Source organism: Urocampus carinirostris, chromosome 2 (assembly GCF_059441175.1).
Source record: "Urocampus carinirostris isolate Australia breed hairy pipefish chromosome 2, RoL_Ucar_1.0, whole genome shotgun sequence".
NCBI lineage: Eukaryota > Metazoa > Chordata > Actinopteri > Syngnathiformes > Syngnathidae > Urocampus > Urocampus carinirostris.
Genome location: NC_142350.1, coordinates 5,675,956 through 5,697,500, shown reverse-complemented (window position 1 = coordinate 5,697,500; position 21,545 = coordinate 5,675,956). Strand labels below are relative to the sequence as shown.

The 21,545-nt window shown below is 38.6% G+C and overlaps 1 protein-coding gene across 3 annotated transcripts in view; it reads left to right on the top strand.

The window, feature by feature from the left end:
* The window catches only part of pleca (plectin a), a 109,841-nt gene that overhangs the window by 42,590 nt on the left and 45,706 nt on the right, over window positions 1-21,545 (top strand). For 2 of the 3 annotated variants that reach the window (XM_088328537.1, XM_088328536.1), the window contains exons 1-2: window positions 15,731-15,854; window positions 17,515-17,576. In XM_088328537.1, coding sequence (XP_088184663.1) covers window positions 15,746-15,854; window positions 17,515-17,576 — 171 coding nt within the window. In that variant the 5' untranslated portion in view covers window positions 15,731-15,745. Of the gene's footprint in view, window positions 1-15,730; window positions 15,855-17,514; window positions 17,577-21,545 lie in introns of those variants that run through there. The other variant, XM_088328538.1, reaches the window with a different exon arrangement.

The window sequence follows — 21,545 nt, the reverse complement described above, 5'->3', positions numbered from 1 at the left end:
CAGTCGTATTTTTTGTCGTATTTATCTAGTATTTTTGTATTATTACTGTAGTTGTATCTTCTTTTCAGTTGTAGTCTTTCTGTGGTATCTGAGGTAGTATTTTTGTATTTTAGTATTACTGCTGTTGTATTTTTGTTGTATTTCGACAGTATTTTTCAATTTTCAGTTTGGAAGCAGAACAACACATTACGTCCCTGTTTTTTTTTTTAGGAAAGAAAAGAAATCCCAATCATCAATTATATCGAATCGCAAACATTGAGAATCGGGCTAGAAATCCAATCTGTACCTTAGGATCCTGATACAATTGAATCGTGACCAAAGCATATCGTCCCACCCCTACAATCTATGTACATTTACCGTTTACAACCCAATTAGTGTACCTTTCTGACAACAATTTTTCACCTTACTGTAGCAAGTTTCAGACACAACTTCGGACACCAATTTTAAACATCTTTCTACACTATTTATTTGTAGACGATTTTCTACATTTTTCTCTCAATTTTTGTAAAATATGTTGACTAATTTTGGTAAAGAATATTTGGGGCAATTTTTTGAACATGTTTCTTGTACATTTCTCACACATTTCTTTGTATTTAATAATGACTGAAGCTTGTTTAAAACAGTCTGGTTGGGTTGATCTTTTGAAAACAATAAACTCAACGATAACATTTTAAATGCATTACTATTTGTTGTCCCTGGGGGAGAGTAACTAGAGTTAGTCTTTTACAAAGAGAGTGCAGGCGAGAGAGTGAATAGCAGGAAGTTTTGCGCTTGATTTTTATTTGCATTCGGTTTCAAGTTCTGTGGGCGAGAGTGCAGGAGGGGTGAGGGGGGGGGAGGAGGGAGTATGATCACAAGGGAGGGAGTGAGTTGTCCTCCCGGCCTGGTCTTCTTTCTCTTTGTAAAAACTATCCGAGGAGTTGGCTGCAGCACACAAAGATCCCGGATGGCGACACACCCCTAACTCCTCCCCCGCCTTCCCCTTCTCACCTGTCACCCCCGCCCCCGCCCCCCTCCCAAGTTGCGGCCGGATCAGTCGCGGCACTCGAACCCTGTTCCGATGCCGGCGAGCCCCCCAGGAAACGTTTTTCCCTCGCTGGTGGCGACGGGACATTTGCTCACTTTGCTGCTGGCCTGGCGATGGAGACAGCGCAAAAAGCAAGGTAAGATCAAGGGCGTTTCAAGGACATTGGAAAGGGGGGGGGGCAACAAGGGGATGTCTGCTATAAAGTCCAAGGACGGAAAGTTTTGCTGTGGTCTTCGGTCTTCGGTCTGTCCTCGTTGCTCTCTTATCCAGTCTGCCGTCACCAACACCCCCTTTCACGGCTCCTCCCCCTGTCTCGGTTTCCTGTGTAAGATTAACTCCCTCGTTGCCACCAACTGGTTCTGGTTTTGGAAACGTGTCAGTTTTCCTCTTTCCCTCTTTGATAATGTTTGGTTATGTTGTCATGGCAATGAGGAACTGTTTACAAACACTGAACATTCCTCGGATCTAAAATTGTTCTGCGTTGGAAAGGCAAGTTTAAAAGGTTGTGGTTGGTCAGAATGATTGTTGAGGTGGTCTTTGATGTCAGTTTTGAATAAAATCTTGAATCTTCAGGTTCAGGCCAAACGGCCTCGAACGAGAAAAGAATGGTCTTCTTGGGTTATTTTGTGACGGTTTGGGAGGTTGTGGTTCTTTGAAGAGGTCTTTATTATCAGCCATTAAGCATGATCTTTAATCTTGGTTATCTGGAAAAAATGCCCAATAAATAAACAAAAACATGTTTAGGTTGGTCTTCATCTTTTTTTCCAATGGTCTTTGAGGTGGATATTTGAGAAAGTCTTTGATATCCGTCTTTAAGTACGATCTTGAAACTAATTAAATTGCCTAAAACAAGAACCAGCGTTGAAGTTCATGGGTTCTTTCTTGATTATCTTAGCGGTTGTAACTCATTCATCAGGTCTTTGTCAAGGTCTTTGAAGGCAGTGTTTTAAGCACTGTAAAGAAAAATAAACGTACCTCTGGTTTAATTTTCTCAAACAACAACATTTAACACATTGAGGTTTGTTCTCATAAGTTTCCCCCGATGGTGGTGACTTTTTGAGGCTATTTTTTCTTGGGTCTTTGAGGATGCCATTACTTTCCTTATCCTAATGTAATGTTTGGGTCAAAAGCACGAGTTGATCTGGTTACTTTTTGAATACGTAATTTCAAGGAGGTTTTGGTGTGGTAGATCGTTAAGGTCGTATTTTTAGTAGGATCTTAGAGGGAGGCTTATAAGTCACCCTTTGAGCATAATCTTGAAACTCAGTGTTCTGGTTACATTTTCTAAGTTTGGTCTCCATGGGTTGTTTCCTGATGGTGTTCAAGGTGGTGATTCTTTAAGGAGGTTTTTGGGGTCAGTATTGAAGTATAATCTTCAAACTTGATGTCCTGGGTAAATCTACCCAAACAACAAAATGTTTCAGGTTGATGCAGGTCTTCTTTGATTATTTCCCGGTGGTTCTTTGATGTCATTGCGTTTCTTGTTTTAAAGTACCGTATTTTCCGCACTATAAGGCGCACTGGGTTATAGGGCGCACCCCGAAAAAATGGTTTTTGGTCCTATATTTGACATACATAAGACGCACCGGATTATAAGGCGCTACAATGGGAACGTCGACAAAACAGTCAGATAGTTCAGTCAAACTGATTACCCCCTTAACATTCCCCAAGCTTGCAAAGACGCAAATACGTGTCGAGAACACGTGCGGATGCAGTGTCCGTAAGATGTCACTCAAATGCATCGTTCCATCATTCGGAAGGTTAAAGTCTTGGGATTTAAGAAATGCCAACCATTCCTTGGTTTCTATTTTCGCTCGCAACTTTACTGTGCATATGACAATAAACACTTGGAATTGAGTTTAATTTAAAAGTAGACACTCCATTCCATCCATTATCTGCACCGCTTATCACAGAAACATCGAGTTCAGTCTGAAACAAGATACAGGGAAAATATATAGCCGAAGTAGCTCACCGAAGTCGTTGTGTTCAATAATAATGTGCAGCCATGGTCCTCTTATATCCGTGAGTTTAGTAAATCCAGGAGAATAAAATATTTACAAATACAGAATAGTAAAAAAATGCTTTCTGTATGCCGTCAACCATGTGCTATACGCATTCATCTTTTTCGGCCAATTACAGGCTTTGTTTTGCCGCTTCAGCCAATGCCAGCCTGTAAATGATAAAAAAGGATCCGCCCCTTGACCTCCGAATAACTTTAGCCAATAGTGATCGATTCAACTGATGATTGACACATCTTTTTCGGACAATTGCAGGCTTTGTTTTACAGCTTAAGCCTATGCCAGCCTGTAAATGATAAAAAGGATTCGCCCCTTGACCTCCGAATAACTTTAGCCAATAGTGATCGATTCAAATGATGATTGACACATTGGTCAGCCAATGAAACGCCGGTAAATAAATCCCAGCATACACCGCCGACTACTTGGCGTTCGGGGGAAAATCTAGTCGGCGGCTGCAAGTTAGTTGGAAGACTTTGCGATTTAATATTGATCCATAAATAAGGCGCACTGTATTATAAGGCGCATGGTCAGCTTTTGAAAAAAATTAAGACTTTTAGGTGCGCCTTATAGTGCGGAAAATACGGTAGTACATTTCAAATGGGGGCGGAGTGCATGAGTTTACCAGGCATTTCTCTGAATTAGTGTCTCAAAAGCGGGTCTTTGAGGGTAATCTGGAAACCTGTGGCAAAATGGCGACAAATCACAAATGTTGAGATTCATTTCATTCAATTTGACCGAACTACTGTTCTGAAAAAAAAAGTAATTTATCATCAGCTATCATACGGAAGCAAGTGTCCTAATTACTGACTCTTTGGCTCTCTCTAGTGTTAATAAAGCAATCAGAAAAAAAAAGAAACTCGTACATTTCAGTTGTATATAGATTGTATCGTATATATTTACAGCATTTGTGTTTACATACAGCTTTATTAAGCTTTATTTATTACAAATTCAACTTTTAGTTACATACATTAAAGCACTAATGCAAACAATTACGGGAATAGACTTAGTTTGTGGAACCATTTGAAATGAGGTATTAAACAACCTGCTCTACTAGTTTCTAATGACTCTGTGGTCGGATTTGAACCTCCGGCTCCGGGACACACCTGAATCAGGTGTGTCGTTATTAAGCGAAACATTGGCGTCCCTCAGACTAGACGAATGCCTTTGAGAGGCAACATTTTCATTGAGGCCGGCGGCCATTTTGACACCATTGTTTAACCGAGAACAGGGTTGGTAATTTGTCTTTAACGTTCCCGGCGGGGTAATTGGGGTCAACAAAAGCAATGTAAGAGGAAAAGGGCGGAGCCCACCTTTCAGCGAGATCGGAATTTATGTTTGACACGTGTACTGCAGCAAAAATAACATCGTAATTACCTAACCCATGGATGTAGCCGAAAGGTTGAGGGGAAAAAATGGTTAAATAGGAGAAAAACATTGTAAGGGGGATTATTTTTATTTAATGATTTTGTTAAAAAAAAAAAAAATTAAAATCTAAAAAAATTATCATCATCATTATTGTCTAAAAATTATCTAAAAAAAACAATATAGATGTTTTAAAACATATTTTCCAACAATAAAGTAATACTTGAAATGAGCCAGGTGATTTTTGCAGGGATATTTTTATTATTAAGTTTGTTTATTTATAATACTTACATTACTATTTTTGATTATTTTTGTCATGAAAAAAATGTAAATAAAAATATATGAAAAGTTGATTTATAATTTCAAAATATTAAAAAAAAACATATACAAACACCATGAACTAAAAATAACATGTTATATTTTAAACCAAAATATATAATAGTAATAAAAAGCAACATAATAAAATAATGTACAAATTATTATCTATTAAAAAAAATCTCTGTAATCTGTAATTTTGTGTGGTCTATAACTATTTTGATTATTGTATTGATTTATAATATAATACAAATATTAAGAATAAAAATGGATACAAAATATAAATATAATATAAATAGATATAAATAAAAACAAGAAAATAAAAATATTCTTACAATCAAACTTAACTTGACTATTCTTATCTACAGTAATCCTTTGGTTATCGCGGTTAATGGGGACCAAAACCACCCGCGTAAAGTGAAAATCCGCGAAGTAGCGACGCCCCTTCAAAAATGCTTGCAATTTTTTTTTTTTTTTTTTTTTTAATTATTATTATTTTTTAGACCTGCAAAGCTCTGAACCCGCGAACGTGGAACTGCAAAGCAGCGAGGTCCCACTGTATTTGAATTCCTCCATAATTTATCTTTGAATGGGTCATTTGATCATTTTGATTTGTTTTTTTCCCATAATGATAATAATTATGTAAATTAAAAAATGAAAAATATATGTATAAAAAAATTGTATTATCTATTTGATTATTTTAATAGTCCAAATCCAATTTATATAACGTTTTTCCTTAAATTAAAAATCATGATTGATAAAAGATGTATAAGTTTTAAGGAAGGTGCTAGCGTGTGATGCTATGCTACATAAATATGAGAACAGCTGATTCTCTCTATTTTTCATGAGAATGTTTATTAACTGTTTATTTTATTTCCATTCTTTGAATAAAATGATAGTTGGTTCGAGTTTTATGCTAGGTGCTAGCAAGTGATGCTAGGCTATATCAACGGTTCTCCCTATTTTGCGGTTGAGTGTTTATAAGGTATTTCTCAGTACCGTAGTTGAAATAAACTGAAGTAAAGACACAGACAGTTGATTTTGTGTTTTAACAATAGGCGCTAGATTGTAATGCTAGGCTGATGACATTTCTATCAGTTTTTATCGCCATTTGGCTCCTTTCTTTTGTTTCGTAATCACAATTTCTTACTGGAAGCAGAATAGTCAAAGCGAAATGGTCGTTGACAGAAAATATGAAAAGTCGGCGTCGATACTCAGCCGAAAAAGTGTCGCGTTACAAACTAGCTAGCGGCTACGTCGAAATGAGATTCCAACGCGTGTCGCGCACAGGAACGTGACACCTCCCTTGAATAATGATTAATTCTTATCACCGTGTTGGGGGGAATTAGATCTCTGTAATTAAACTCAAAACCCCAAGGTGCCTTTGACATGGTTTAAAAATAGCTTGGCAAGTTTTAAGCTTTGTGACAAACTCGACAACAGGAATAAGAAGTATTTTAAGAGGGTCTTTGATGTCAGTCCTGAAGTTTGAACAAGAAATGTATGGCAAAAGTTGCCCCAAACAACAAATCTTGTTTTTCTGGATGATCCTGAAGGTTCTGGTTCTTTGAGGTGGATTTTAAAGGGTTCTTTGAGGAGTTTCTTTGATGTCAGTCTTAAATATTATTATGACATTTGGTGTTGTGGTTACATTGCCTCAAACAAGAACATTTAACCCAAATGTTGGCATTCATGCGTTCTTTCCCTAGGGTCTTGGAGGTGGAAACCTTTGGCCCAAAAAAAAGTTCGTCTTTCTGGACATTCTTAGAGGTGATGGTTATTTGTGGGAGATCTTTACGGGATCTTTAAAGCCAGTCTTTAAGTAAACTCTGGAGACGCCTACCAAAATGGCGTCCAACCCATCCATCCATTACCTGCACCGCTTATCCATAGTGGGGCCGCGGGGGTGCTGGAGCCCATCCCAGCCATCCTCGGGCAGTGGGCAGGGGACTCCCTGAACTGGTTGCCAGCCAGTCGCAGGGCACACAGGGATGGACAATTCGCTCGCGCATTCACACCTAGGCACTGATCTAGAGAAGATCTGTTTGGAGGAGTGGGCCAAGATCCCTCCTGCAGTGTGTGCAAACCTGGTGAAAAACTACAGGAAACGTTTACCTTGTCCACACAAAGGCTACTGTACCAAATATTAATGTTCATTTTCTCAGGTGTTCAAATACTTCACACAAATGAATCATTAAAAAATCATGCATTGTGATTTCTGGACTTTTCTCTTTAGTTTATTTCTCTCACAGTGGGCATGCACCTACGATGAAAATTTCAGACCCCTCCATGATTTCTAAGTGGAAAAAATAGCAAAATAGCAGGGTGTTCAAATAATTTTTTCTTCGTTGTAGTCTTTGAATGAGTGAAGTCAAGTCATATTTATTTGTATAGCAAAGCTATATCTATAAGCTATATTATATATCTATCACAAAGGGTCTCAAAGGGCTGTACAGAACACAACAACAACAAAAACCCAATCAAGTATTACATCAGCTGTATAAAATATTTTTGTGGGAACAGGAATATTTTCAGCAAAATATAGAAAAATGAAATATGTAACTTGGTTTTAGGAGTGGGTCTTTGATGTCAGTTAACTTTGAAAGTCTGTGTTTTAGTATCTATGTATGTCACACAAAAGTTATTGGACGTTTTTGGAAATATCTGAGTACAGTCTTTCGAGTGTCTTAAGAGTGGGTTTTTGATTTCAGTCTTTTTGTATAATCTGGAAATTCCTGGCAAAATGGCTTTAGACAACAAACATTTTAGTGTCTTTGAAGGGGTTGTTCTAGGGGAAAGTATTTTAGTGTGAGGGGTCTTTGATGTCAGTCTTTAGGTATAACCATGAAATAGGCGTTTTAGAGTTGTTTTGAAGGATGTTGCTTGAAATTGATTTTGTCGTTTTTAAGAGTGTCTCTGGGTACGCTCTTTCATGAAGGAGTTTATTGGGTTTCTTAGAAACTGTTTTTTAAGAGGGTCTTTGATGTCAGTCTGGTGCTCAAACAACAATATTACGTTTGTTCAAACACAAGAGTTGTAGACCACCACATGATGCTACGTACCGAAATACCAGTGTTTATTGAAATGGCAAACACTTAGCTATTGTGATTATAACCCTTTTTTGTGTAGAAAAAAAGGAAGAAAATCCATCCGTTGGGCAGCGAGCCCCACCCAAAACTGCAGTGCATTTTATATCCCGTGCTGCAGTGACTCACACCAAATAACTGCAGACAAACGGTTTCTTTCAAGATAACCCCCCCATTTGCCCCCCCCCCCCCCCCCCCCCACACACACACACACAAAAAGCCCCACGTGCCGTGTAGGACATGGACATGGACCACAATAGTCAAGCGAGCTTGTGTGTTTGTGTGGGTTATTTATGAAGAGCAGCTGCTGCAAACATGTCCAAGGTGAGGCTAGAAATGGACACCGGGCATTGCAGAAGTTGCTCAATGTGTGGCTAACGGCGCGAATAATGCCCTTCTGGTTGGAATAATTGGTCACTTTTATATAACAAAACTAGCAGTAGTCATTTATAAATGTATCTTTTTTTAAAATATACATTGTATTTGTTTATATTATGTGTGTGTGTGATTGTTTATTATTTCTTTTTCAAACATTCTAGTTTTGTTCTTAGCCTTTCTTAAAGGTTTTAATATTGTTTTCATATATTCAATCTTGTATTTACTTGTTTTTTATGGACCAGTTGAATTATTAATTCACTTTGTTTTAGAGGTGTTACTTAGAGAGAGAGAGAGAGACAAAGAGTCAGAGTCAGATAAAACTTGAAAGTGAAGGGAATGTGCAAAAAGAGAGAAAAGAAAAAGCAAAATGGGAGAAGGAAAGAAAAAGAAAGTGAGATAAGGAATGGAAAGAAAAAAGTGAGACAGGGAGCAGTAAAGAAAAAGTGAGGCAAAGAAAGAGGAAAGAGATAAAGGAAAGAAAAGAAAGATAAAAAAGGAAAAAGAAAAGGTAGAGAAAGCCTGTAAGCGCTAAAGGTAAAAGGGAAAGTGAGGTAAAGAGAGAAAGCGATAAATAAAAAGAGAGAAACAAAGGGGAGAAACAACTAAAGAGAACGACTGAGACATAAAGGAAACGAGAGTGAAGGAAAATCTAAGAAAAGGGAAGGATGGAAAGAAAAGAGACAAATAGAGAATGAAAAAGAGAAACAGAAGTTATAAAGAGAAATAAAAGAGAGAAAAAAGTCAAAGAAAAAGAGAGATGGAAAGAAAAGCGTTAAATTAAACTTTGACAACTGATTTATGACCACTGTTGGGGAAAAAGGGGGGGGAGTTTCTCCTCCCATGCCTTGGTCGTGTGTGCACGTCGTGCGTGTGTTTTAATGGTAGCTCAGGGATGTGTTATGTATTCCGTGGGCGGGGCAGATTTCCCACATATCACCCCTCCTATAAAAAAAGGAAAAAACGCGAGGGGCGTGGTGCGTCTGGCGCGCGCACGGACATTTTTGCTTTTTCCGCGAGACACTTGAACGCAACAGCAGGAGTGGGCGTGGTTCAGATGCAACTAGAGTCGCTCTCCTCCTCCACGGAGCTGGAGTGGACACCAAAACTTTTTCTCGGGTGGAAAAAAATATTTCCACGCGGGGGTGTCGACATGGAGACGCAAACGGCGGTAGGGAGCGTCTTTGCTTATCGCGAGATGAATTTTATCCACGAGATGAGGCGAGAAGATGTTTGCGCGCACCTTTACAGCCGCATGTGCTGCGCAGGTACGTACGCGCGACTTAACCTTCCCGCGGGCAGGGGGCGGGGCTAAGAGGAGGAGGATTCGCGCGCGCATGCGCGGTGAACTTTGTTTTGCTGCGTTTCGGTTCCTCCGGTTGAGTGGGGCGTTTAACCTACGAAACTTGAGACCATTTAATTTGCCATTTCTAACTTTGATTAACATGGTAACTAATTGGTTTAGCTGCCGGGGAAAAAAAAACTCTACAGAGCCAATAGAAGTAAATCTTTTGTATTTGCAGCATTATTTTATTTTATTGATCTAACTGGTGTCTTTTGTGAGATTGATTAGTCATCTGTTACTTTAATTAACTTGCTACTAATTAGCTGAGCTGATACTAAAATATTCTGAAAGGTTAATAGTAGTAAAATGTTTCTCTTTGTAACATTATTGTGTAAATTATAACCTTATCTTCTTTGTTCCTTTATATTGTGTAAATTATAACCTTATCTTCTTTGTTCCTTTATCTTCTTTGTTTTCTTTTATCCTCACTGTTAAATGAGAACTTGGAGTGCCACGCCCAATTTCGTTGTCACAATATGTTCAACCCATTTTGTAACAATGACAATAAAGGTATATTCTATTCTATTATATTAAAAAAACTAATAAAGTTTTCCCTAATTCGTATCTGTGGTGAGATTGATTAGTCATGTCTTTGTTTAAATAATGTGCTACTAATTAGCTTCGTTGATTACCGTAGTTTTTAAGTGCTGGCAACCAATTCAGGGTGTCCCCTGCCCACTGCCCGGAGATGGCTGGGATGGGCTCCAGCCCCCCCGCGTCCCTAATGAGGATAAGCGGTACGGGAGATGAGATGAGGAATAAAAACTTTTTCAACAACAGTTTATTTTTTAAAATATATGCTTAATTGGTATCCGTGGTAAGATTGATTTGTCATGTCTTACCCTATTTGGCACAATACTGATCAGTTGAGTAGGGCTTTTTTGGGGGGGTCTCTTTTTGTATAGTTATGTCTTTGATGTGGGTCTTGGATTTGAGTTTCTAAGTTATTTGATCACAAGAGTTTGTTTTTGAGTGTTGTCTTTGATGTTAATCTGAAATGTTTGTGGTCGGTCTTCCGAGTCCTTGAGGATTCCCTTTCATGCTGAGTTTTGAGCTAGATCTTTAATGTTTCAATCATTAGGGTCTTTGGGGAGGTCTTTGTTTTGTTTTGCCTCGTATTTTAAAATATTACTTTTGATGGTGTTCTTAGATATGAATTTGTCAAGAATGAGTGTCTAAGGAGTGGGTCTTTGAGATAGGTGTTTGATGTCAGTATAATCTTCGAGGTTGCACTTTTCAGGAGTGTTTGAGGCAGGCCTTTCACGTTGAATTTTGTACTTGATCTTTGAGGTTGGTCTTTGATATTTATTGATATTTTGAGTTTGTCAAATATTTGAGTAAGTGTCTTTGGAGTCAGGTCAAGTCAAGTCAAATTTATTTATATAGCCCTTAATCACAAAAATGTCTCAAAGGACTGCACAGGATTACAGTTACAAAATTACACAATTACCTGATCTTAAACTAGCAAACCAGCATGCGGGCAAGGAAAAACTCAAAAACCTCAGTGTGAGGAGAAAAGAGAAACCTTGAGAAAGGACCTCACATGTGGTAATCCCCCTTCCAGGATTGAACAGGGTGAATTACAATTAGCATTACTGTACACAGAATAGTAAACACTAGGTAAGATGTTGAAAATGTCCGGAAAGAGCATGACATCAACGACGACGCCAGCTGGTAAATGCAGGGGTTGACATGCTGCAGGTCAGACCCCGGTCCGCTGACCCATCCCAAATCATCCTTCTCCTTCGTATCAGCCAGGCAGGCCTCAGAAAAAGACAGGACAAAACAGAATACGAGGTGGGCATCAATCATATGCTTTGGAATAGAAGTGTGTCTTAAGCCTCAATTTAAAAACTTCCGTTGAGGTTGCAGATCTAATCTCCAGAGGCAGGGCATTCCACAACACCGGGGCCCGGATGGAGAACGCTCTCGAGCCCGCAGACTTCTTGGCTCTCGGAATCACAAGTAGACCGGCATTTTCCGAGCGCAGACTCCGTGCAGGAACATAGGGGGAAAAACTTGAGTTGTCTGTTCTATTCAGGTACACGCAAAGCCAAATCAAAGCTAAATGAGTGAATATTTGTTGGGGGTCTTCGATATCAGTCTTCAATTGTAGTCTTTGAGGTTGGTCTTTCAAGTAGTCTTTGAGGTTTTGTGCTGGGTCTTTAAAGCAACTTGGTTGTGTGCAAGGGATTTTTGGTAAACATTTGAGGTTTTTTCTTCAAGGGGTCTTTGAGGATGGCTTTTCATATCGAATTTTGTGCTTGATGCCTTAGTAGGGTCTTGAAGAGGGCTTTGCTTTTAAAGTAGTACCTCTGAAGTTGGTATTGGATATGGGTTGATCAAATATTTGAATGAGTGCTCTAAGAATAGGGTTTTTGATTTTAGTCTTTAGTCTTATAGTGTATTCTTCTTTGCAGAGGTTATGTGAATTTCCCTGCGTATTTATATTCGTAATTGAGAATCTTGAAACTTAGTGAGCAAATTTAAGGATTTTACTTGAAGTTAATTAAACATTTTTAAGTATGTCTTTGGAGTGATTTTGCAACTTGCCCTCTTAGAGTGGATGTTCAAAAACATTTGTAAGGTCAGTTTTAGAGAGGCTTTTAGTTGGCCACCAGAAGAGCATTTAAGGGCTATCTTTGAGATAGTTTTACACGTGGTCTTTGAGGTTGGTTTTGAAATGGAGGTTTCCTGATTATTTGGCTCATTGAGTTGACATTGGAACCACAGCTGCATGTAGTAACCGTTGCTATGACTACCAAACAGATGCCTGTGCCCTTGCACCTCTCCTTCTTTCCCTGAGTAATCTTGGCCACCACCAGAGGGAGACAAAAACGCAACAAAAAATGTTTTTATAGCATGAGTTTTTCGCCTTAATTTGTTCTGAGTAATGTGTTCAAGGGAGCGCATTCCACAGTGTTAAACAGTAACAGAGCTACTAGAAATATGTCGGATCGGCACCGAACCAAAATGCCAAAGGGTGCAGATAGTACCTGGCGCTGATTTGCGTGCTTGTTTTTATCACAGACACGCATGCTTTCACTTGCATAATAAATGGCATGTCGGCGAGTGGAGGCCGTAAGGAAGGGTCTTTGAGTCCTGGGGCTCGTGGTGGTACTTGAGTGGGGTCTTAGAAGTTGCAAAGCTTGTGTTGATCCTGAAGTAGGATTTTTGTAATTGCAAAACATCATGATTTCAGCCTGTGGTGGTCTTTGAGGTTGCACAACTGATGATGTCAGCAAGTGGACGTCCTTGAGTTGGGATTTTGAGGTTGCAAACTTCTGTTGATGACAGCAAACTGAGGTTCTCGAGCAGGGTCTTTTAGGTTGCTAAACCAATGGCGATTTTTGCAAATGGATGTCTTTAAGGTTTCAAAACATATGGTGACATCGACAGAGGGTGATCCTCAAGTAGTGTCTTTGAGGTTGCAAATTTATGATTTCGAAATTGGTGGTCCTTAAATGGGGTCTTTGAGGTCGCAAAATTCTTGGTGGTCCTAAAATAGGGCATTTGAGGTTACAAAATACATTGTGAATTCAGCAAGTGGTGGTCTTTAAGGTCGTAAAACTTATGAGGATTTCGGCAAGTGGATGTCCTTAGAAATGGTCCTTGATGTTGCAAAACTTATGGTGATGTCGGCATCTTGATGTCCTTATGAAAGGGTCCTTGAAGGTTGCAAAACTTGTGGTTGTCCTTAAGTAGGGTGCTTAAAACATATGATGATGTTGGAAAGTGGTAGTAGTCCTATGGAAGGGTCTTTGAGGTAGCAAAACCTATGGCAATACTTGAGTAGGCTCTTTGATGTTGCAAAATCATAAGTTCAGCAATTGGTAGTCTTTGAAATTCCCTTTAAGGTTTTTTCTCTCTATCAAATTCTTGACGTTTTAGGTCCTTAAGGTGGTCTAGAAATGTTATGGAGTATTTGACAGTGAAGATTACTTTCAAAGGGAGATTTTGTGGAATCATTTAGGAGTTTTTTAACAGGTGTGTCTTGAGGTGGGTCGGGGGTCGAGTGCTAGGGGTGGAACCACCTCCCGCTCCTCCTGTCTCGACAAGCCTCCTCCCCGAGGAAGTATCTCTGGAATTCATTTTATTTTGACAGTGAAAGCTCTTGCAGGAATTTATGGGACATGAACGAGTCAATGTTTTTTTAAAAGACAGGCAACTATCCAGGAGAAACAGAAAATACCTTTGAGATGCTCTTAAGTGCAGAAGTTGCCACTGAAACAGGGTGGGGTAAGGAAGTGACCTTGTTCTTTGACTTGAGGCAGTCATGTGTTTTTTGAAGCTTATACGGTTTCCTGGATGATTTTAGTACAGACTGACAGACTAAAAACACATATTAGAACAAAAATCAAGATCTTATTGAGTATAATAGTATGCAATAGTCAGACTGGGCAGAGAGAAACCGGTGCTTTTTTGGGCTGTGGTGATGACACTATTGTTGTGGACTAATCTTAACTAACCTCGAAGACGCTTCAAAGCCAATCTCAAAACTTACATTAAGAGTCCCTTTTTAAGGACCCACCTCAAATACTCATCAAAACTTAAGACAACCACCTCAAATGTTAGGAAAAGTCTAAAAGACCCTACATAAAGACCTTAGAAACTGTTAAGCATTCTGTAACTATAGTTGGAACTTTTATGAATCCATGTAGAACCTTGTATTAGTTTTTACCTGGATCTCACCAATCAACAAACACCAATTGATGTAAAACCAAAACCTCCTGGAAAAAACATCTTAAAAATATCTCTCTTTGACTTCCAAAAATGTTTCATACCATTGGTGGATTATTTTTCTCTGGTGTTTTTTGTTACCACCAAATTCTTGAAACTTATTCTAAGAAGATGACTTTGGTTTAGCTGTCAAAAGTGTCAACCTGTGCTACTCAGAGCCAACGCCTTCACCCATAAATAGTGGTCATTAGGGTTGCACCAAGAATCACTTGTCATGACGCTAGTCGTTTTTGAGGACCTGAAGTCCACCAATGTGTCGAGGTGGTAATTTAGATTTCCCTTAGAAACTATTATTTTGACCATGGTGGTCCTTGAGGACCTAAGGTCCATCCATGCATGGATGTGGTCAACAAAGTTGCACCAGGACATTATTCTTTTGATCTTGGGGGTTCTTGAGTACCTGAAGTTCTCACCCACTCGTGGAGTTGGTCATTAAGCTTACACTAGGACACACTTGACATGACCCTGGTGGTCCTTGACGACCTAAAGTTCTCACATTGAGGTGGTCATTAGTCTTGCACCAGGACACGCTTGTCATGAACATTTCAATCCTTTTGGACCTGCTGACTTCCTGTGCGGAGTTTGTATGTTCTCCCCGTGCTTGCGTGGGTTTCCTCCGGGCACTCCGGTTTCCTCCCACATTCCAAAAACATGCATTTCAGGTGAATTGGCCGGTCCAAATTGTCCCTAGGTGTGAATGAGCGAGTGAGTTGTCTGTCCCCGTGTGCCCTGCGATTGGCTGGCAACCAGTTCAGGGTGTCCTCTGCCCACTGCCCGATGATTGCTGGGATGGGCTCCAGCACCCCCGTGACCCTACTGAGGATAAGCGGTGTAGCTAATAAGATGAGATGAGATTTCAGATCAGAAGATGGTGAAAATGTGCTCTGTGCAGTCCTTTGAGACATTTTGAGATTAAGGGCTATACAAATAAATGTGACTTGACTTGACGCCCTAACCTATGGTTCTTGTGACCCTATTGGTCCTTCAGAACCTTACCCATGCATTCGGTTAGTCATTAGGGTTGCACCAGGACACGTTTTTTATAACCCTGGTTATCCTTGATGAACTGAAGTACTCATGTGGTCATTACAATAGCACCAGGACATTCTTCCTTATATCCATGCTAGCCTTGGGGATAGTCATTAGGGGTCCACCAGGACACGCTTTATATGACCCTAGTGATCCTTGAGAACCTGCAAAAAAAAGGAGTGGTTTTCTTGTTGTTTTAGGGTGTGGTAGCACCTTTACCTCGGCGGTCCAGGTAGGAGACTCTAGTCTATTCCCCCCTTCCCTCTCGTGTTGCCTGAGTGACACGGTCGCCCGCAGGCACGTTTCAGTTGCTCGCACAGGGAACAAAAAGCGTGGCAGCGCAGGGGGGGAGGAAGTCTGTAAGAGACTGTGCAGACTGACTCCGACACAGCAGGCGGACGCCTTTCTATCTTCTCAAAGGTGGTCATTGTTGTTATTTCTCTTCGCAATGGAGGCAAGATTGCGACAGTACTCATCCGATAGTTTGGGTAGCGATGGCGTCTTTATCGAGGACGCGCCTTACCAAGGCATGCTCAAGCGTATGGACTACAGGAAAGGTAGAGTTTATTAATGGTTGGTTAGCAGAAACTGGACTGCATTAGCATTGTGTTTTTGAGGATGACTATGTTCTCCGAACTGGACTGCATGGCAATTGTATTTCTGAGGGACAACTGTGATTTTCGAAGCGGACTGTAAGACTATTCTGTTACTTGGGATGATGGTGGTCTTCAAACAGGCCACTCCCATTGATATGTTGTGAATCTTTGGTGGGAGGGGTTGATGAAAGTGAAGAGACAAACCTTTTTTAACTTGGAAAAATGTATTGAACCATTAGCATCCTATGGATCTGTTAATAGATTAAATTGATTACATTTTGTAATGTCTTTACTCTTAGGAAATTAGAAATTATTTTTGACTCTACCATATAATATTGTTATTTTATTGTAATAGTCTTTTCCTTTTTATCCTGTTAAAAATCATTTAATTACAACACAATATATTTACTGTACAATGTAATTGTCAGGTGAAAAAGATGCGTCTCTGCGTTTTGGAGAACATTTATGGAAAGTTTACATTCTGAGAAATGCAATAAATATTTATAATGATTTTATAAAGCTCAATAATATTTTAAACTATCAATATTTCGTTATATAAAAAATGATTTCTAGCCATTTTCAATTCATTATGTATGTTATTGTGTTTATGTAATACAAAAGAAAAGAAAAGAAAAATCCTGACAAAATAAAAATCCCTGAGAATATATTCATTGCTAGTAAACAAATAAAAATGTCAAAAACAATTGAATTAAATATTAGATTATATTGGAAAATAAACAATTGTTAATGAAGAAGACGTATCTTAGTTTTTCTGCCATTTGAAACACGTTTACTTTGTGAAAAACACAAAAATGACAAAAAAATGGAAACACATCTTTTTAACAAGAGCAACAAGTTTTAATTTTTTTTTAAACAAATAATTGTTTATTTTTATGATTTAGATTATTTTCTTGTGGTCTTATTGATAATTATAAATTCATGACAAATTAAAATCTGTAAAAATACAGATATAAAAAAAATAACGACAAGATTTGATTAATTTAGGAAAAAAAAGACCTATGGTTTTGGCATTAATTTTTTGATGTAATATTTACAACCCGAAAAAAGATCCAAAAATGAGACGTCTCTTTCACATGACAGCAAGAAAAATTTAGCATTTATATCAATGTAGGAGTCATAGATATTTTTAAGGACACCAACACAAAATATAAATGTATAAATAGTTGATAAACTAATAAAGAATGAAATGACAAAAGTAAAATCATGAGTATAATAATAAACTAATAATAATACTTATAATAGTTAAGGTGAAAAATAATGCAAATAATTGTATTTATTTTGTTTTAATTTCCTGTTCTATGCTTACAAAATTGATCTAGTACAAAGATCAAGGTTGGTTTCAAACAGTAAAACAATTTTGTAGAGAGAAGGTGGGCTTATCTGCCTTTTTTGTGGATACACGTCGAAGTCCAGATTTTTTTTCTCGTTTTATCTTCTGATGCTGAGGAATGCGTCCGGCATGGTGGAACATGTTTCCTAACACGTCACGATGCGCAACACCACCGATGCTATCCAAGCCATTTATGTGTCAAATGAGTGAAAGTGACGCATGATGTTGTCTAATACCACTCCAATACTTAAATATTTTTCTCCTTTCCAGACGAGCGTGACAAAGTCCAGAAGAAGACCTTTACCAAATGGGTCAACAAACATCTTGTGAAGGTACAAGACAACCACACACAATGCGTTTTATTATTATCAATTTTGCTGGAAGTGTTATTTCCTTCATCGGAAATATCAAAAGATTTCACTGTAAGTCTTGTGACGCACCAGTCACAAGAGCCCCAAACCGCTGACGGTTCTTTGATTGCGAGAACAAGGTCGTGATTTCCTGTGGCAACACACAATTTTTTTGTTTTGTGTTGCCATGGTTTTAGAAATGTCAACTTAGGACTGATATGATAAAACCAGGTCAGTCGAATAAGATGTTTAAAAACTGGGAATCCGGAGAGCGGGGAATTTCAATAATGTAAATGCAAGAATGAGGTTGTGATTTCCTGTGGCAACAGACACACATTTTCATGTTTGTGTTGCCATGGTTTCAGATATGTCTACTTAGGTCCGATATCCTAAAACCAGGTCAGACGAATAAGACATTTCAAAACTGCTAATCCGGAGAGTGGGTAATTACTATAATGTAAACGCAAGGAGGAGGTTGTGATTTTCTGTGGCAACAGAAACACAATTTTCTTGTTTGTGTTGCCATGGTTTCAGATAGGTCAACTTAGGACCGATATCATAAAACCAGGTCAGATTATTGAGACATTTGTTTACCGGAAAACGGCGACCAGATGTTTGAAGGTGCTGTATCTTGGTCGGATCAGGAGGCTTCTCCTGCTACTGGACATTATGGAAACCAGTGCTATTTGTTTCATGTGGAGAAGCAGACTCCTAACCCAAAAAACGCCTGGAAAGGTATGGGTGCCGCCAAGCTGTACTTGCCCAAGACACATCACATGAAGTGGTGCCCATACAATCCTAGCGGTTAAGGGATCTTAGGGATCCATGAACCATGATATAGTGGAAATCATGGAGAGCAGGGAATTAGAATAATGTAAACTCAAGAATTAAGTCTTGATTTACGGTGGCAACAGAAACACAATTTTGTTGTTAGGGTTGCCATGGTTTCTGAAATTTCAACTAAAGGTTCTTAAAAACAGGTCAGACAAATAAAAAGTTAAATGTGGGAATCCAGAGAGCAGCGAATTACAATAATGTAAATGGAAGAATGAGGTCCTGATTTCATATGGCAATAAACACACAATCATTTTCTTTGCGTTGCTACAGTTTCAGAAAAGACCACTTAGGGCTGATATCATAAAAGCAAGTCAGAAAAATAATCCTTTTAAGAACATAACATACATCAAATAGACTATACAAGAGTTGACTCGCGTGTAGTTTTTGTAACATTCTTCCATTCGCTCGTTGCTATCTACCGTAAATTCCGGACTATAACCCGCTACTTTTTTCCCAAACTTTCAACCCTGCGGCTTATTCAGTGATGCGGCCAGTTTATGTAATTTTTCTGACGCCGCCAGCGGCGCTCGAGTACAAAAGGTAAGATTTAGACTGCAACTTCTCAGCTTGTACACAAATTAAATTAGCGTAAACATATTCTCATCATGCAAATTGCAAAAAGAAAGGCACATGACGCAAATTTCAAGCTAAATGCAATCGAGCAGTCCGATATAGAAGGAAACAGAGCTACCGCACGAAGACCTTACTTTGCGAGCGTGATGCTAGCGTGTCTTTAAATAAGGGAGCGTGGGTAGACGTCCATATGGCAAAGTCTCTTTCCCATACTGAAGGAAGACGACTTTGAAGACGTCAGTTATAAGGAAGAAGGTGAGGAGGGTTTACCGTGTTTACTACAAGCACGGTATGTTTTTTTAACAGAGCTGTTTACTGTGTTGCGAGCGTGTTGCTAGTAGCGTTTTGCTACCCTTTACAGGCACGGTTTGGGATGAAAGTTATAATATTATTATTAAAGCTTTGAAAACTCTCGGTGTACCGTCTTTCTTTGTAAATATGTGTAACCATGTATAATATGTATTTGCAACTGTATATTTTTGTAATGTATTTATTTTAGAAACTTATTCTGATGTTTTGCACGAGCAAATGAGAAAGAAGGGGCGGGGCAAACGCGGGCTGACGGGAAGTGGAGTAAAGTGAGACGTGTTTGTGGACGCGGCCGACAATAGTTGATATATATTTTTCACACCCTTACCTTTGGAAATATACACTTTTTTCCTTGGAATACTTTCAACGGGCACCCGTACTCTGCAGGTCTGCATTAAATTTTAAGTATCGGTATCATTTTCCATTCATTTTGCCGGCTGTGTTTTTTGGACTGTATAGGGTATGGGTTAATTTCGTGTTTGAATTGCGTTTTTTCAATGTGGGCGCATGCGGCTAATATACAGGTGCGGCTTGTGTATGTACAAAATCGGTTTTCCTCCCGAAATGTGGTGGGTGCGGCTTATAATCAGGTGCGCTCTATAGTCCGGAATTTACGGTAACTAACTTTAGGCTAAAAGAATATAATATTTGAAATACGTTGAATCATTTCTCATTTCTAATTCTTTTGTTTTCCACAAATCCTGTCCTCTTATCCCTACAGCACTGGAAGCCCGAGGTAGGTTATTGTTGTGTGGCCCCTGAACTAAAGCCCCACCCCCATGCTCAAAAGAAAAAAAATGCTAAACACATGCTAAAACCCTCAGTCAGTTTGCATTCCCAATTTTGAAATCTTACCGCCCTACTCTGCCTAATAATGTGTTAATCGTATACATACAAATGCAGAATTCTGACTCTTAACACGCATGTTTTTCTGTTGAAAATGTGCATAACCCAAGAAGGCCCTAACTCATTTACTACCCGCCTAGCTAAGATAGATGTTGATAGCTGTGGCAGCTTAGCTTCTTCTGGCATCATTTCTCCTTTTTAATCTATTTTCGTTTATCTATTTTTATTTGTTTTATTGTTTTTTTCTATTTATCATATCAAAATGTATTTGTATAGCACATATCGGGCAACTCAAACTGCTGTATATAAATATTTAATGTACCATAAAAAATTAAAATGACCCTTTTCTCCCAAATAACAACCCAAAAAGGCAACTACACAAACACAGCAAATGGTTAAAATAAAATAAATCATATAGTGAGTTGGTTCAGGTGTATTTTTGTGTATCTCTTAGCCTAGCTAAAATAGGCATTTGAGCTTAAAAGTGGTCCACGATATCCTAGCTTTTTTTTTTCAGTTTTCCTTCCTTTTTTCTTATTATCATTGTTTTATTAATTCATATATGTATTTTATCTATTTAATTTTTCCATTTTATTTTCATAGCCTAGCTAAGATGGATATTTTGAAATATGTAGACCGGAGGGTAGTACATTACAGTCATCGAGACGGCAATGCTTTGCCCTCTGAGATTCGATCTGCAAACTCAGTGGAATTGTTTAAATCTAGGCTTAAAACACACTTCTATTATATAGCTTATGAATGACCTATATTTCACATTGACAATATCTGTATATTATTTGTTATTGCAACATCCATTGCAGCATGGTCATCCTGGAAGTGGGATTACCTCATGTGCGGTCAACGTTTCTTCATTTTGCTCATGTTGAGGTTTTTGAGTTTTTCCTTGCCCTCATGTAGGTTTTCGATCAGGGGATGGTGTCATAATAGTCTTTGGTTTGCAATAATCTGTGGTCTGTGCAGCCCTTTCGGACTCCTTGTAATTAAGGGCTATACATACAGTGCATCCGGAAAGTATTTACAGCGCTTCACTTTTTCCACATTTTGTTATGTTACAGCCTCATTCCAAATTGTATTAATTTAATCTCTTATCTCAAAATTCTACACAAAATACTCCATTATGACAATGTGAAAAAGGTTTTTTTTTTTTTTACTTTTTTTGAATTTATTAAAAATAGAAAACTAAGAAATCACATTTACATAAGTATTCACAGCCTTTGCCATGAAGCTCAAAATTGAGCTCAGGTGCATCTTTTTTCCACTGATCATCCTTGAGATCTTTCTACAGCTTAATTGGAGTCCACCTGCAGTATGATTTGGAAAGGCACACACCTGTCTATATAAGGTCCCACAGTTGAGTGTGCATGT